We start from the raw sequence: 12,874 nt of genomic DNA, 5'->3' as shown, positions 1-12,874 counted from the left end.
TTGAACAACTCCTATATGTAACGTGAAACAGGCAAATACGTGTCTCACAAAGCATACACTGGCTTCTCCTACAACCTCACCCACGGCACCGGGAGACTCGTTCTCTGTGTCTCCACGAGTCTCACGGTCTCATAGTCATACTTTTGGAAGGCAGCTCCACCCCTTAATACTCTTGACCATTTCCATTGGATCCACTTTCAGACTCTTCAACCTGCAACACCTCGTTTTGCATCACTAGCAATACCATGAATTCTTATTTAGTCATAAAAAGATAATGTTATAGAAACCGACAGGCAAAAAGGACACCGACCCCTCTTGACTCGTTACAAATTGTTGGTTAGTGTTTTGATGAAATTTAGATTGATTTTCCAGTAAAAAAAACTTGGCACAAATTCTGATTATGTCTCATCTTTTAGTCAGTAAAAATTAACTGTCTCTATTTGAGTCATGCAAGCAGGTCCTCCAACTTACATGGAAAACTTAAGGGGTTTTTGGCAGGATTGGCACCCCAGTCACCGTAAAAAACCTCACACTGTTCCAGTGTAGTGCTGAGGTGTTACCCGCTGTACTTGGGTCCCAATCCAGGTGGTTCTTCGTGTGGTGGGTGTGGCAACACGCTATCAGCGCTTGCTCCCGACCTAGTCGAGACAGGACCGTGATGTAATTGTTACTATGATGTTAGTGCACACTTCTGCACACATCAAACAAAGTAAAACAACTATTGATATTACATTCAATTGCGCTCACATAGCATTAGTAAAAAAAATTATTAATACATTGACTACATAATCTTTTTTTGGATGGACTTCTATCTGTTGTCCATCAACATGTAGCAGTCACATACTAAACTACTAGTTCAGTTGCTCAGTTACTTTCACCTCATATTAATTTGGTGCGTCTCCAGCACATTAAGGGTGTGGTCAGGTCTATATTCTGAACATCTGCTGCCTCATCTCTCTTCTTAAAGCTCTTCATCACAAACAGGCCCACTTACCTTGCCAGTTTTTCTGAATAAAGCCAAACTACTATAGCAAGTCTATTTCTTGAACAGCTTCCATTCAAATATGTTTTTTAATTATTGTTAGATGTCATACTGAAGCAGTTGTTGAAATGCATATATAAATTCACCATTATCTTCAGCATATCTTAAGGTAGTCAAGAATCACAGAGTGCTGTTCCAAAGCATTAATCATTTAAAAAGATCCTTCAGGGAAGTTAAATCTGCTTAATAAACATTGTAAATGTGTAGTTGAAACTCTAAAAAAAGTCTTCAAGGCCGGCCAGTCCTCTCCTTACATGAAGTAAATAGTGCTGATGCTCAGTTCCAGGCACCTGTGAATTAATGGGTCCTGCCATTCCTGGTTATATTTTGTTCGATTGATTTTGAATACAAAAATAAGGACAAAGCTGCAGCTAAGCTTATTTAGTCTTTGGAAGTGATGGAGATTGAATATGTGACAGCATCAACTGAAATGCTTTAGTCTAAATTGTTTTAGCCTAGTCGCAGGTATAATGTCTTGCTATCAATGGATCTCCTGTGTGTTTTATTACGCATTCTCACACTACACCCCAGCGGTGCATACACTGTCCACAGTACAGCAAAACAAGGAAACATTATATAAAGAAAGTTGAAGTACTGTGTGATGTTCACATCAGATTGACAAAACTGTTCATGAATTACTCAGATAATTTAAATAAGAGCCTCTTATTGTCATGTAATTTATTTAATCCTGGAATTATACAGCAAATAATATTACTAAGCAAGATTTCGGCAAATATTGATATGTGTGGTCTCCCCACTGCAGATCTTTTTTAAAAGAACAGAGATAATTTTTTATGAATTTTCCAGGGAAGGGAAATTCATTCATTTCCAAAAAGGAAACAACATCAATTGTGTCTTAAAAACTATGTCCAGCAGCTTCCTCTGTTCGATTTATTTCTTTCCAGAATACTCACCAAGTGTACTATACTAGAGTAAGGAAACTGCAGATAGCACACCGTTCCTCTTTTATGGTCACTTGAACCTGTAACTTCTCAACGGAAGAATGCATAAGATGCTCTGTCCCATCCTGTTAGGACCTTCTTGTGACAGGTGTACAATAACTTTCTGCAGTATGTGAAGTTCATTCTTACCTGAGAGGTGTTGTCATTGAAATATTTTACTTCCAGGATAACACTTAGTGAGCTTATATTAGTTCTCTGAAGTTTTGTTGTTATCTATAACGTTTCACAAATTTAAACAGAAAAGATAATTGGTAGGATAAAGCTTTAATTCTCAAGTTATTCACTAAACTCAGTGCACCCATGGTGAGTACCTCAAGTGAATTTATTGTGGATTGTCTTTAACATCCTGTGTGTGTGATTTTATACTAATACCTGTATAACTTTGAACACAACTTTGCATTATTTTTTAGTTAATATGGCTTGTTTATCTTTGGAAACATATATACATACACAGACATTTTTAATAATTTGTTAAGTGTTACATATATATATATATATATATGTATACACTCACTGGCCACTTTATTAGGTACACCTGTTTAACTGCTTGTTAATGTAAATATCTGATCAGCCAATCACATGGCAGCAACTCAATGCATTTAGGCATGTAGACATTGTCAAGACAAACTGAGTTCAAACTGAGCATCAGAATAATGAAGACAGGTGATTTAAGTGACTTTGAACATGGCATGGCTGTTGGTGAAAGATGAGCTGGTCTGATCTACTGGGATTTTCATACACAACCATCTCTAGGGTTGACAGAGAATGGTCCAAAAAGGGAAAATATCCAGTGAGCAGCAGTTGTCTGGGCAAAAATGTCTTGTTGATGCCAGAGGTCAGAGAAGAATAGCCAGACTGGTTCGAGCTGATAGAAAGGCAACAGTAACTCAAATAACTACTCGTGACAACTAATGTAAGCAGAAGAGTATCTCTTAACTCACAGAACGTCGAACTTTGAAGCAGATGGGCTACAGCAGCAGGAGACCGCACCGGGTACCACACCTGTCAGCTAAGAGCAGGCAACTGAGGCTACAATTCGAATGGACTCACCAAAATTGGACAACAGGAGATGCAAAAAATGTTGCTTCATCTGATGAGTCTCGATTTCTGCTGCAATAATCAAATGGTAGGGTCAGAATTTGGCATCAACAATATGAAAACACAGATCCATCCTGCCTTGTATCAACAGTTCAGGCTGGTGGTCGTGGTGTAATGTTGTGGGGATATTTTCTTAGCACATTTTGGGTCCCTTAGTACCAACTGAGCAACATTTAAACTCTACAGCCTACCTGAGTATTGTTCCTGACTATGTCCATCTCTTTATGAGTGTACCAACCTTCTGATGGCTACTTCCAGCTGGATAACGCACCATATCACAAAGCTCAAATCATCTCAAACAAGTTTCTTGAAAAGGACAATGAGTTCACTATACTCAAATGGCCTCCACAGTCACCAGATCTCAATCCAATAGAGCACCTTTGGGATATGGTGGAACAGGAGATTTGCATCATGGATGTGCAGCCAAAAGTGCGTGATGCTATTATGTCAATATGGACCAAAATTCCTGAAGAATACTTCCAGCACCTTGTTGAATCTATGCCACAAAGAATTATGCCAGTTCTGAAAGCAAAAGGGGGTCCAACCCAGTACTAGCATGGTATACCTAGTAAAGTGGCCATTTAATGTATGTACCTGTTCTGCATTAATATTATACACCTCCCAGGTGACTTTTGTCCAGTGCCACCCGACTCTGATTCGCCTGGATGAGGTTAAGTGGCTTATTTTATTCCCGACCCGGGAGTACTTCCAGTGCTAAGGCATAGTCTGATGGAAGTACTTCCGTGTCAAACGGTAGTCCAATAAAGCAGGGATGAGGAATCCCTGTAGCACCCCTTGGCAGCCCCCACTGAACCTGACAAGGCTGTTCTTGAGGACTACAACATCCAGTGTGCCTTGTGGGTATCTGTGCAGGTACAACTGTTCAGGGAAGCAGTCTGTGGTCTTGCCTGGTAGTCTCCTCTTGTCCTTCCATTATATTGTCCTCCCGGCTGGAGGACTGTTCCTGGGTCCAATTCAGGCAAGATGAAAGTGAACCCACTGTCACATTGACATCTTCAGCCTGTCCTCTGAGTGACACAGGACAATCATCACTCTGTTTCTAGGGTTTATCCCTTTTGGTCAGAATAAGTTCATGGAGACAGTCTTTGGTCAGAGTAAGTTGGCAAACTGGTCAAGATTCGCATTTGTAAAATAGAATTTTGCAACATATGCATTTGTAACAGTTTTTAAACATTAAAAATGGTGTAACTTTGACATAGATAATAATAATAATAAGATAATACACATTAGCTTGCCAAAGCCCTATCAAAAACAATGTCAAAAAAATCTACCACTGAAGTTTATTAAAAAGTACCGCCTGGTGGGGGGACCACCCTCCCGCTTCCCAGCTACGACAGTGCAGGTCACGCTGTGCACAATTTTAAAATATCTACATTGAAATGCATTTGGAGAATTTGCGAGCTTATCTGTCTTAAAACTGAGAAATATTCCGTGCAACTTTAACTACTAATTAGTTTAAGTTTTACCTTGAGAGCAGTTATGCCAACTTATATCTCTTCCTGTTTTTCACCTCTGATAGAAGCTACTGACTGCAAACACGTTCACAGCTCAAATTAATGAAAAACCAGCTGACTGCGTGCGCGGTGTAGGAAGTCACTTTCATTGCAGACTGTCTACTTCAGCTGCAAATCCTGCAAGGCATGCGCAGAAAGCGCTGTAGGCATCTTCCTCCTCTTGGTGCTTTTATTACTAACAGGTAAGCATAAAATGCAAGCAAGGAAAACAAAGAGTTATCGACAAATGAGTGAAGTACCCTGTATTTTGTAAGCCATTCTGCTCAGAGCAAATAAACATTTAGTCATTTACTTACCTTACACTTACCTTACACTAAACCAAGATCACAACTCCATTATCTGTAGATTGTAATGTTCATCTATTAAATTGTCATGATAATTTACTAGGCAATGTGTCGCAATAAATAACTGAAGAATGTCCAAGTGTCCCAGTCTTAACCAGCTGCCTATCTAAAAAGGAAAAATTGCAGACACAGACATCCTCACAATATATTTAAAACAGCAAGGGGGGAAACCCAATACCCTAGACCTCAGTCCGATATAATAAACATATAATAGCTTGGTCAAAACTCCGACGAGGAAAGCTTATTTAAGAAGTTGTGTTAAATTTGAACAACATTGCCAAGATGCCCAAGAAGCCAATAAAGGCAAACAGCACTGTCATTTATTTACTTCCATTTCAAGCACTATGTGAAATTATTTATTTTTTTGTCCATGCCCTGAACCTTCGGTGTTAAAGAAGCAATCATTATGAGGTAGAGCTTTATGTGTTGGCATACTTGTTACACAAGTGTCCTGGTTTAGGACTTTGAAAATCTGGTCACTTAATTATTTATAGACAGAGTGCCACATTCACCTGATATCTGTAATGGTCAGTGGCTATAATAAAGTTTTCTTTTCACTTCTGTTTTTCCCTAAAAGTTGTAATAACTGAATAGCTTTGCCAGTCTAATTTTCTAATGAAAATTACTACAGACAGACATTCTCAGGCAAATAAGGAATTAATCACAATGCTTTTCTGTTCTTTTATGCTAATTGCCAAGTGCAAATTGTCACTCTTTGTGAGTATGCAGTGTGTGTGTGTGTGTGTGTGTGTGTGTGAGAGAGAGAGTGGTCCTTCTGATTGACTAGAGTCCTGTCCAGGGCTGTTTTCAGCCTTTTGCCCCATCCAGTTGAGATAACTCCACCCCCTGCCACCCTGAAACAGTCTGAAAAGGTTGTAGAACCCATATATTAAACTCAGTCCATTGAAGGCTACAGTTTCTGCACAGCTCTCAAACACCCCAAATGTTATGCCATGCGTCATTTTCCTACTTGTTTAATCCAGCAGAGTTTTTGACTGTTAGATTCACGTATTGTAGTGATGAATACAGTAGTGGCCTATAACTTGGCTCAAGTGCTATGACACTTTAATTTTGTTTGCATTGCCCTGGAGTTTTGTTTCTCTGGACTTTTGACAGTTTTAAATGGTCTGGCCTCTATGTAACCCTATTACCAATCTATATTCTGCTCTTTCTGTGGGTGATTTGCATTTCTATTTACATTGCAAATTTATGTGTTTTTTATTTTTGATAATCTATGCAGTACTCTGCAGTACAACCTTTTGTGACTTTTACAGTTTAAAAATAAACTGAATTGAATTGATTTTAAAACCACACTTCCAACCTGTCTGAGTCCTCCTGAGCATTTACCATTAACACAGAAACCCTATTGCTTCACTCTAAGTCTCTAAAGACCAGAAAGCTGGCTAGATACATTATACCTTCCTCCAATTTCCAGTGTTTATTATATTTGCATATTATATTTATGGCCATACAATTTGTACTGTGGAGTTCATATAATAAAAGACAACTTTTCAAAGGTTATCTCACTATTCATTTTTTCTGGCTCTGAATAATTTCATCTATTCATTTTTAAAATTGACTATTCCATTTCAGGGTCATTGGGAGCTTGAGTCTATGCCAGGCGAATTGGGTACAAAATAGCAGTCTTCTCTGGACAGAGTACCAGCCTATCACTGGGCACATGCACACATGATAGCTTTAGGGCTCATTTATACTTCACACTCAGAAAGCGTACGCACCCGCATCATGTCTGCCACGCATTTCCAGCGTTCATTTGATGCGTCCTCTGAGCAGGTCCTCAGAAATTAACGCGACACATGTGTGAGTTGCAGTACCAGCAAAAAGTCAGGGGGCACAGTGTGATAACAGTTGGAATATGACGTCAGAGTCTCTGGTTACTATCTACATGTGACAGAAAGCCGCTTTGCGGATCCTACGAGATCAGTGTGCACGCTTCGATGTTTGGTTCGAAGTGGTGAAGTAAAATGCTGACATACAGATGCATTTGTGGTGCTTTTATATTCAAGCATTGCATACTGCATACCGGATCATAATAACAAATACATTTTAAAAGTCTCACATACTGTCTTCTGTGCCGTCTTTTTTTCTAGGGCTTCCTCCAGTACTGACAGCAGTGGCAAACAGCAATAGACCGCCACACTGAGCACATTAAATGTATGCTATTCCAACTTTCTGAACATTTAGAATCCTCAGATTTATACTTGATATCACTTTCATGATGAAATGCATTGAAGTATGAATGTTACATTTTACAGATAAATCAGTAATTTTGTTTAAATAATGAATACTGTTAATTACACACAAGCGGGTGACACGGTGGTGTCTTGCAGGGAGTAACGTCACTGATATTCCCTGCCTGAAGTTTACATGTTTTCCTGCTGGGTTTCCACAGTGTGCTCCGGTTTCCTTCCAAAGATATGCAGATTTGGTTACACTAAAATGACGCCATTGTGTATGTGTGTGTTTGTATTCACCTTGCGATGAGCTGATGCCTCGTTGAGGGATTGTTTCAGCCTTGTGCCCAATGCTAGTTGAATTGGACAAATCCCTGGATTTTTGGATTTAATCATTAAACATCCTTTTCAGAGATATTGTGGGAAGGTGTCATCAGAATTTAATTGGTGTTCCAGGCATTTCACAACACAACGAAGCCAAACCTGTTCTCACCGTGATAATATCTCACACTGCCACCTGGTGGATTCCTCCAGATTTACAAAAAATAACGCGCGCAAGTATAAACAGTACAACGCTTGCGTAGCAGGAGCATCCGCTACAGCATGCGTCGCGTCACATAAAGTATAAATCTGGCCTTTGAGCTGCCAGACAGTTTTTTCTTGAAGAATATGTAAACAGACTCACTGCAACCATGCACACTTCACACTGACTTTGACTGTTTTAGGATTTGAACCTGGGGCTTTGAAACAGTGAGGCAGTAGTACTCACCACTCCAAAAGTCACTCGACCTGTTTATACATAATAAGACATAACAATCTCAAGCCCATTTAATCCAGTTCAGGATTGCAGGGACTCTCCTTATGTGATTATAAATATTATATATTGCTGCTTTTTTCATGTAATGTAACTTTGGTAGGATAAAACAATAATGAAAAAGATTCAAACTAGTTACCGCCATGAAAAACTTTCCTTACCCTTTGCAGTAAGACTCACCCTTACTCCAGTCTATCAGGACGCTTGATTGTCAGGCACTTTATCACCTTGTTAGAGCAACTTGTCCTTTGCTGACAGAGGTGATGTAAACTAGGGACCTGGTGCTGTCAGCCTTCAAACCTACCACCCTGTCCCCAGACAATTAGGGATGGTACAAAGTAACACGTTCCATAATGGCATCTGTTTCAAGGTTTGTTTCAGATGGCATTAGTCGTGACAGTGATGGACATTGTACGACTCAGATGTTCAAAGAAATAGCTAATTCAAATGGACATGGTATAATTAAAGTTCTCTGTCAATTTCATTGCAATGTTTCTTGCAGAGGCGGCCTAGAGGTTAACCAATGTGCTTATCAGTGACCAAACAAAAGAACAAATATTTACTGAACATTATAAAAGTGACGGCAAACAAATTAGGTCAATTAAACCTTTAAATCTGATTCTGCACCATTGATGAAAAGTCAGTTATCCAAGAAAACAACTGGATGGTGCGAAACATGTGAGCTGGCCTTAGTGATACCTCAGCAGTTCTTAACGGTGCCATATCGGGGCTGAAATTGGTGCCTTTGCAGAAGTTTCTGCTCCTCTATACTTGATACAAGGCATTGTCAGAGTCTGTAATGAGTGGACGAAAGCCAGGAAGGGAATTTGATTTACTTTACAAGAGGAACAGCTCAGCTGTAATCATTCACCATCTAGGTATAGCAGTTTGAATTAGTTTTATGTTAGCTGATGATGTCATTTTCTTAATGGAAGAACAAAACTTGACGTGTTCTGGATCTTAAATAATGCTCCCCTTATAGGATTGCCAAGTTGTCTATGGACATGGTTTTATATTTCATAAATGATGACACCTAAGATAAATGCAGCAATACAGAAAGTGCAGTTCACTTAATTGAATTCAGCACAAATACATAAATGAAAAAAGCAAATGTACCTTAACTATGCAGCTGTTCCCTCTTCCATCCATTGTTGTTCTCATCTTGTGAGCCAAAATCTTATCTGGATGTGATGGGCACATGACAGGAGTAAACCAATATGGGCTATTATGCTATTGCAATTATACAAAACTGTATAAAATGAAGAAAAATGTGAAAGTGTATTAATAAAAGGAATTTGGCATTAGTGACTTGGTGATAGCCTGTCTTCAGAATGTGGCTCTTAAAGAACTAGTTCAGTGCTACATTTTAACTGCTGATATTCTTGAGATGTTCATTTTAATTAAAGGTAAGTGACCAACAAAAACTTCATGGGATGTAAAACGAGCACACATCAGAATGGACGTTTGACAAAGCAGAAACACAGTGATGAGAGCGAGCAAGAAGTCTTCTTTTGAATAATTGTGTTGAGTGATTTTTTTGGTATCATCGGGCAACTTTACTGTTAGATCTCAATGATCTCAAAGTTCTGTATGTCTGAAATCTAAACTATTTTCTCCACATAGTATATATTAATTGCCACATAAAGTTGTAGTACTTAGGTTAAATGTGAACACTTGAAGGGAAGAGCTGCAAAACATAAAAATGCTTCACTTTACAATACAGTTTTAACATTTCAAATGAATACATACCATGATTGTGAAATTAATAACTTTAACTTGAAAATACCAGCCTTATCCTTTAACTCTAAAGATAATATACTGTGCCTACAGATCTATCTCTGCTCTCGGGGGCTGCTGGTAGCTCATGTTGTGTAGAGCACTAAACCACAAGGTGAACAAATCATGTAACCTGTTTCTAACTGTACAAAAAACCTACAGAAATAATATTATGATACATCTGTACTTGTAAAGGGCCGTGGGATGGTGTCTGGTATGGAAAATTGCTACATAAGTTGTTTTTCTTTTTAAAAGAAATAAATAGGATGTTAAGAAGATGATACATGCATGTAATAATGACTAATGGGTGCACAATCAAGCCTTTAAATCTTGTATTGCCTAAAGTAAAGCTGATCACACATTCTAATGGAGATAATGTTTGTAAACTAATGTTCTTCCTTTCTCTCTCCTCTTTTTTTTTAGAAATTGTTGGACCACATACTACAGAGAAGTATTGACTACTGAAGGGGAAAATGGTGAAAATACCCATGGAAATATTCTTCTAGGGCAGTTTTTCTATAATGTATTATATAACTTTTCTAAAGTTGTATGGGTTTCACAGCTGCATATTTATTTAGCAATATACTAATAACAAGAGAATGAAGCAATTTGTTTGGCTGCTGACTCCAAAATCCCAGATAACTACTTTTTTTTTTTTATACGTAATTTAATTATAAATAAACTGAATATGTGTAAAGGCAAATAACAAACAATACAACAGAATCTGTACAAATAAAAAGTCCACCAAAATCACATGTTAGGTAATATCTGGCATGAAGGCACCATTGTGTGATTCCCTGTTGTTCTTCATAAGTGTATTCAAGTATTTTTCTTGAAGTGGTGGCACTAACATCCAGAAAGAAAATCTGACATACATACTGTGTTATGGGAAATGCAGCAGAAAACGGCTCCAAGACACAAGAAGAGTCTTCATATTTTATTAATGATTTCTTTACACATAACTGAAAATAAACACCCTTGAGGTGTGTCCTTGTCTTCATAACATGATCTCTTTAATACCTGAGCTATGCAACAGTCTTTTGGGATGTCCTTGCTGTTCCCCATGCCCTACTTAAAAGGTAGCTGCTTGGATTCACTCGCTGACCTCCTTTAGGTTATTCTCGGTGACTTGTTTTTCATTTTGTGCAGCTCAAATGAATTCAGAAAGTATAAGTACATGATTCACCTACCCAATCTGAGCATTTGTTTGGTTTCATTGGCTCAGTTCAAGGACCCAGCAAAAAAGCAAAACAGGAGACACATTGCCACTTTGAATGTCAAGTTATGAGTCCATGCAGCTCTTTCTATTTCTTCCTGACATACATCTTTGTCTTACACATCATCTTCTCTACATCTATTCTCACTGACCTTAATTAGATAGTCCTGAATGTGCTAATAAGGCCTATTAGGCTGGCCTTTTACACTAAAGCAGCCTATTTATATTGTACATTTGTGTTTGTCTGCCTCCCGCACCACTCGAAGTACCTTTTGGACCCCATAATGTGAAGGAAAAAAAAACCTAAGCTCCTGTTTAAGCTCCAGCTCACCTTTGCTTTTAGCCTTCCTCTGTCTGTTCTAAAAAAAAACAAAAAACAACAGACACTGATTAACTATGGAGGTTCCAAAATTTGATTAATTTAAAAAAAGTTAAAAAATCATGCATCTCTCTTAAGTTGATCATTTTGTTTTGCTCAGGCCTGCAGTGGATGATTATTTGTTTTCATTTCTCTCTGCTTTGAAAATCACTTTCTCCAGTCACTGATCATCTGACACTATTTATTCCTGAGCTGGGTCAAGAAAAGGTAATACCTGTTTGGCAGAGTTTGGACACAAGGCACGCGCGCGCACACACACTGCTGCATTGGTTCAATTTTGATGACTGTGTCCTCAGATAGCAAAAGATGAACTGGCTAGGGACTGTTAGGAGTTGTGCCTAAGAGAAGATTCATTTCATTAGCCTTCATGTCACCATACCTGGAAAAAATATTCTAGCCGTGTTTAGTGCAGGGTGGCATAAGGCTTTGGACACAGCCAGCAGTGAGAACAATATCACATATTGTATGAGAGGGACCAAAATTTGACAGTTTTAGTGACCACCTTTAATTGTATGCAATCTCCTCTATTGGGGAGGACACAATGAAGTCAGTTATGATTTCTGTGGGCTGGATACAGCATTGGTTTTAACATTCTCAGACCTTCTTAATGCAATTCAGGGTCATGAGGAGGCCAGAGACAACAGCACTAGATATAAAGCAGGGGATGACCTTGGACAGTTTACAGATTTCACTCAGACACACACATATACATCCAACTCACTTGGGCCAATTTACAGTCTCTGTTCAACTTAGCAGACACATGTTTGGGATGAGGGAGACATGGATACCAAGTGTGTGACTTGTAATGCAGAGTTCTGTTACTGAGAGATAGCAGTGTTGGAAGGTACAAAATAATTTAGATGAAAAATCCACTTTATGTGTTAAATTGTGATATACAGTACATGCATTTTAACAAAGGTGAAAAAATATATTTTTTGGAGTTGTAATAAAGTATGCTGAATGAAAATGTTCATTCAATTGTATATGCTTAATAAACTGAGTTATAATATAACAGTGCTTGTTCTATGTTTGTGTATTTAATTTCTAAGGAATAACAGTTGGCACTATTGCTTTCCATACTGGTGTTTCTTAAAATGATTACATTATAAAATACACATCAGGCTGATGGAGCAGGACATTTTTCTTCTTGATTCCTCAAAAATTAGAAAGAGCAAGAATCATCAACATGGGAAACTTGTGACCATGAGATGAGCAAAGAAAATATTAATATATTATTATTAGATCTACTGAATCTTCCTACAAATCATGATCATTAATTTAAAAATAAAACTTTTAATATACAGTGGTGTGAAAAACTATTTGCCCCCTTCCTGATTTCTTATTCTTTTGCATGTTTGTCACACAAAATGTTTCTGATCATCAAACACATTTAACCATTAGTCAAATATAACACAAGTAAACACAAAATGCAGTTTGTAAATGGTGGTTTTTATTATTTAGGGAGAAAAAAATATCCAAACCTACATGGCCCTGTGTGAAAAAGTAATTGCCC

The 12,874-nt window shown here is 38.1% G+C and overlaps 1 protein-coding gene across 5 annotated transcripts in view; it reads left to right on the top strand.

Annotated features, from left to right (window-relative positions):
- Positions 1-12,373, top strand: part of c2h10orf90 (chromosome 2 C10orf90 homolog) — a 241,812-nt gene extending 229,439 nt beyond the window's left edge. For all 5 annotated transcript variants that reach the window (XM_028795288.2, XM_028795287.2, XM_028795289.2 and 2 more), the window contains one exon: positions 10,190-12,373. In XM_028795288.2, coding sequence (XP_028651121.2) covers positions 10,190-10,355 — 166 coding nt within the window. In that variant the 3' untranslated portion in view covers positions 10,356-12,373. The remainder of the gene's footprint in view (positions 1-10,189) is intronic.
- The last annotated feature ends 501 nt before the right edge of the window (positions 12,374-12,874 follow it).

The sequence above is a fragment of the Erpetoichthys calabaricus genome, chromosome 2 (assembly GCF_900747795.2).
Source record: "Erpetoichthys calabaricus chromosome 2, fErpCal1.3, whole genome shotgun sequence".
NCBI lineage: Eukaryota > Metazoa > Chordata > Cladistia > Polypteriformes > Polypteridae > Erpetoichthys > Erpetoichthys calabaricus.
Note: the sequence above shows the minus strand (reverse complement) of the source record. Positions and strands in the feature narration are given on the sequence as shown.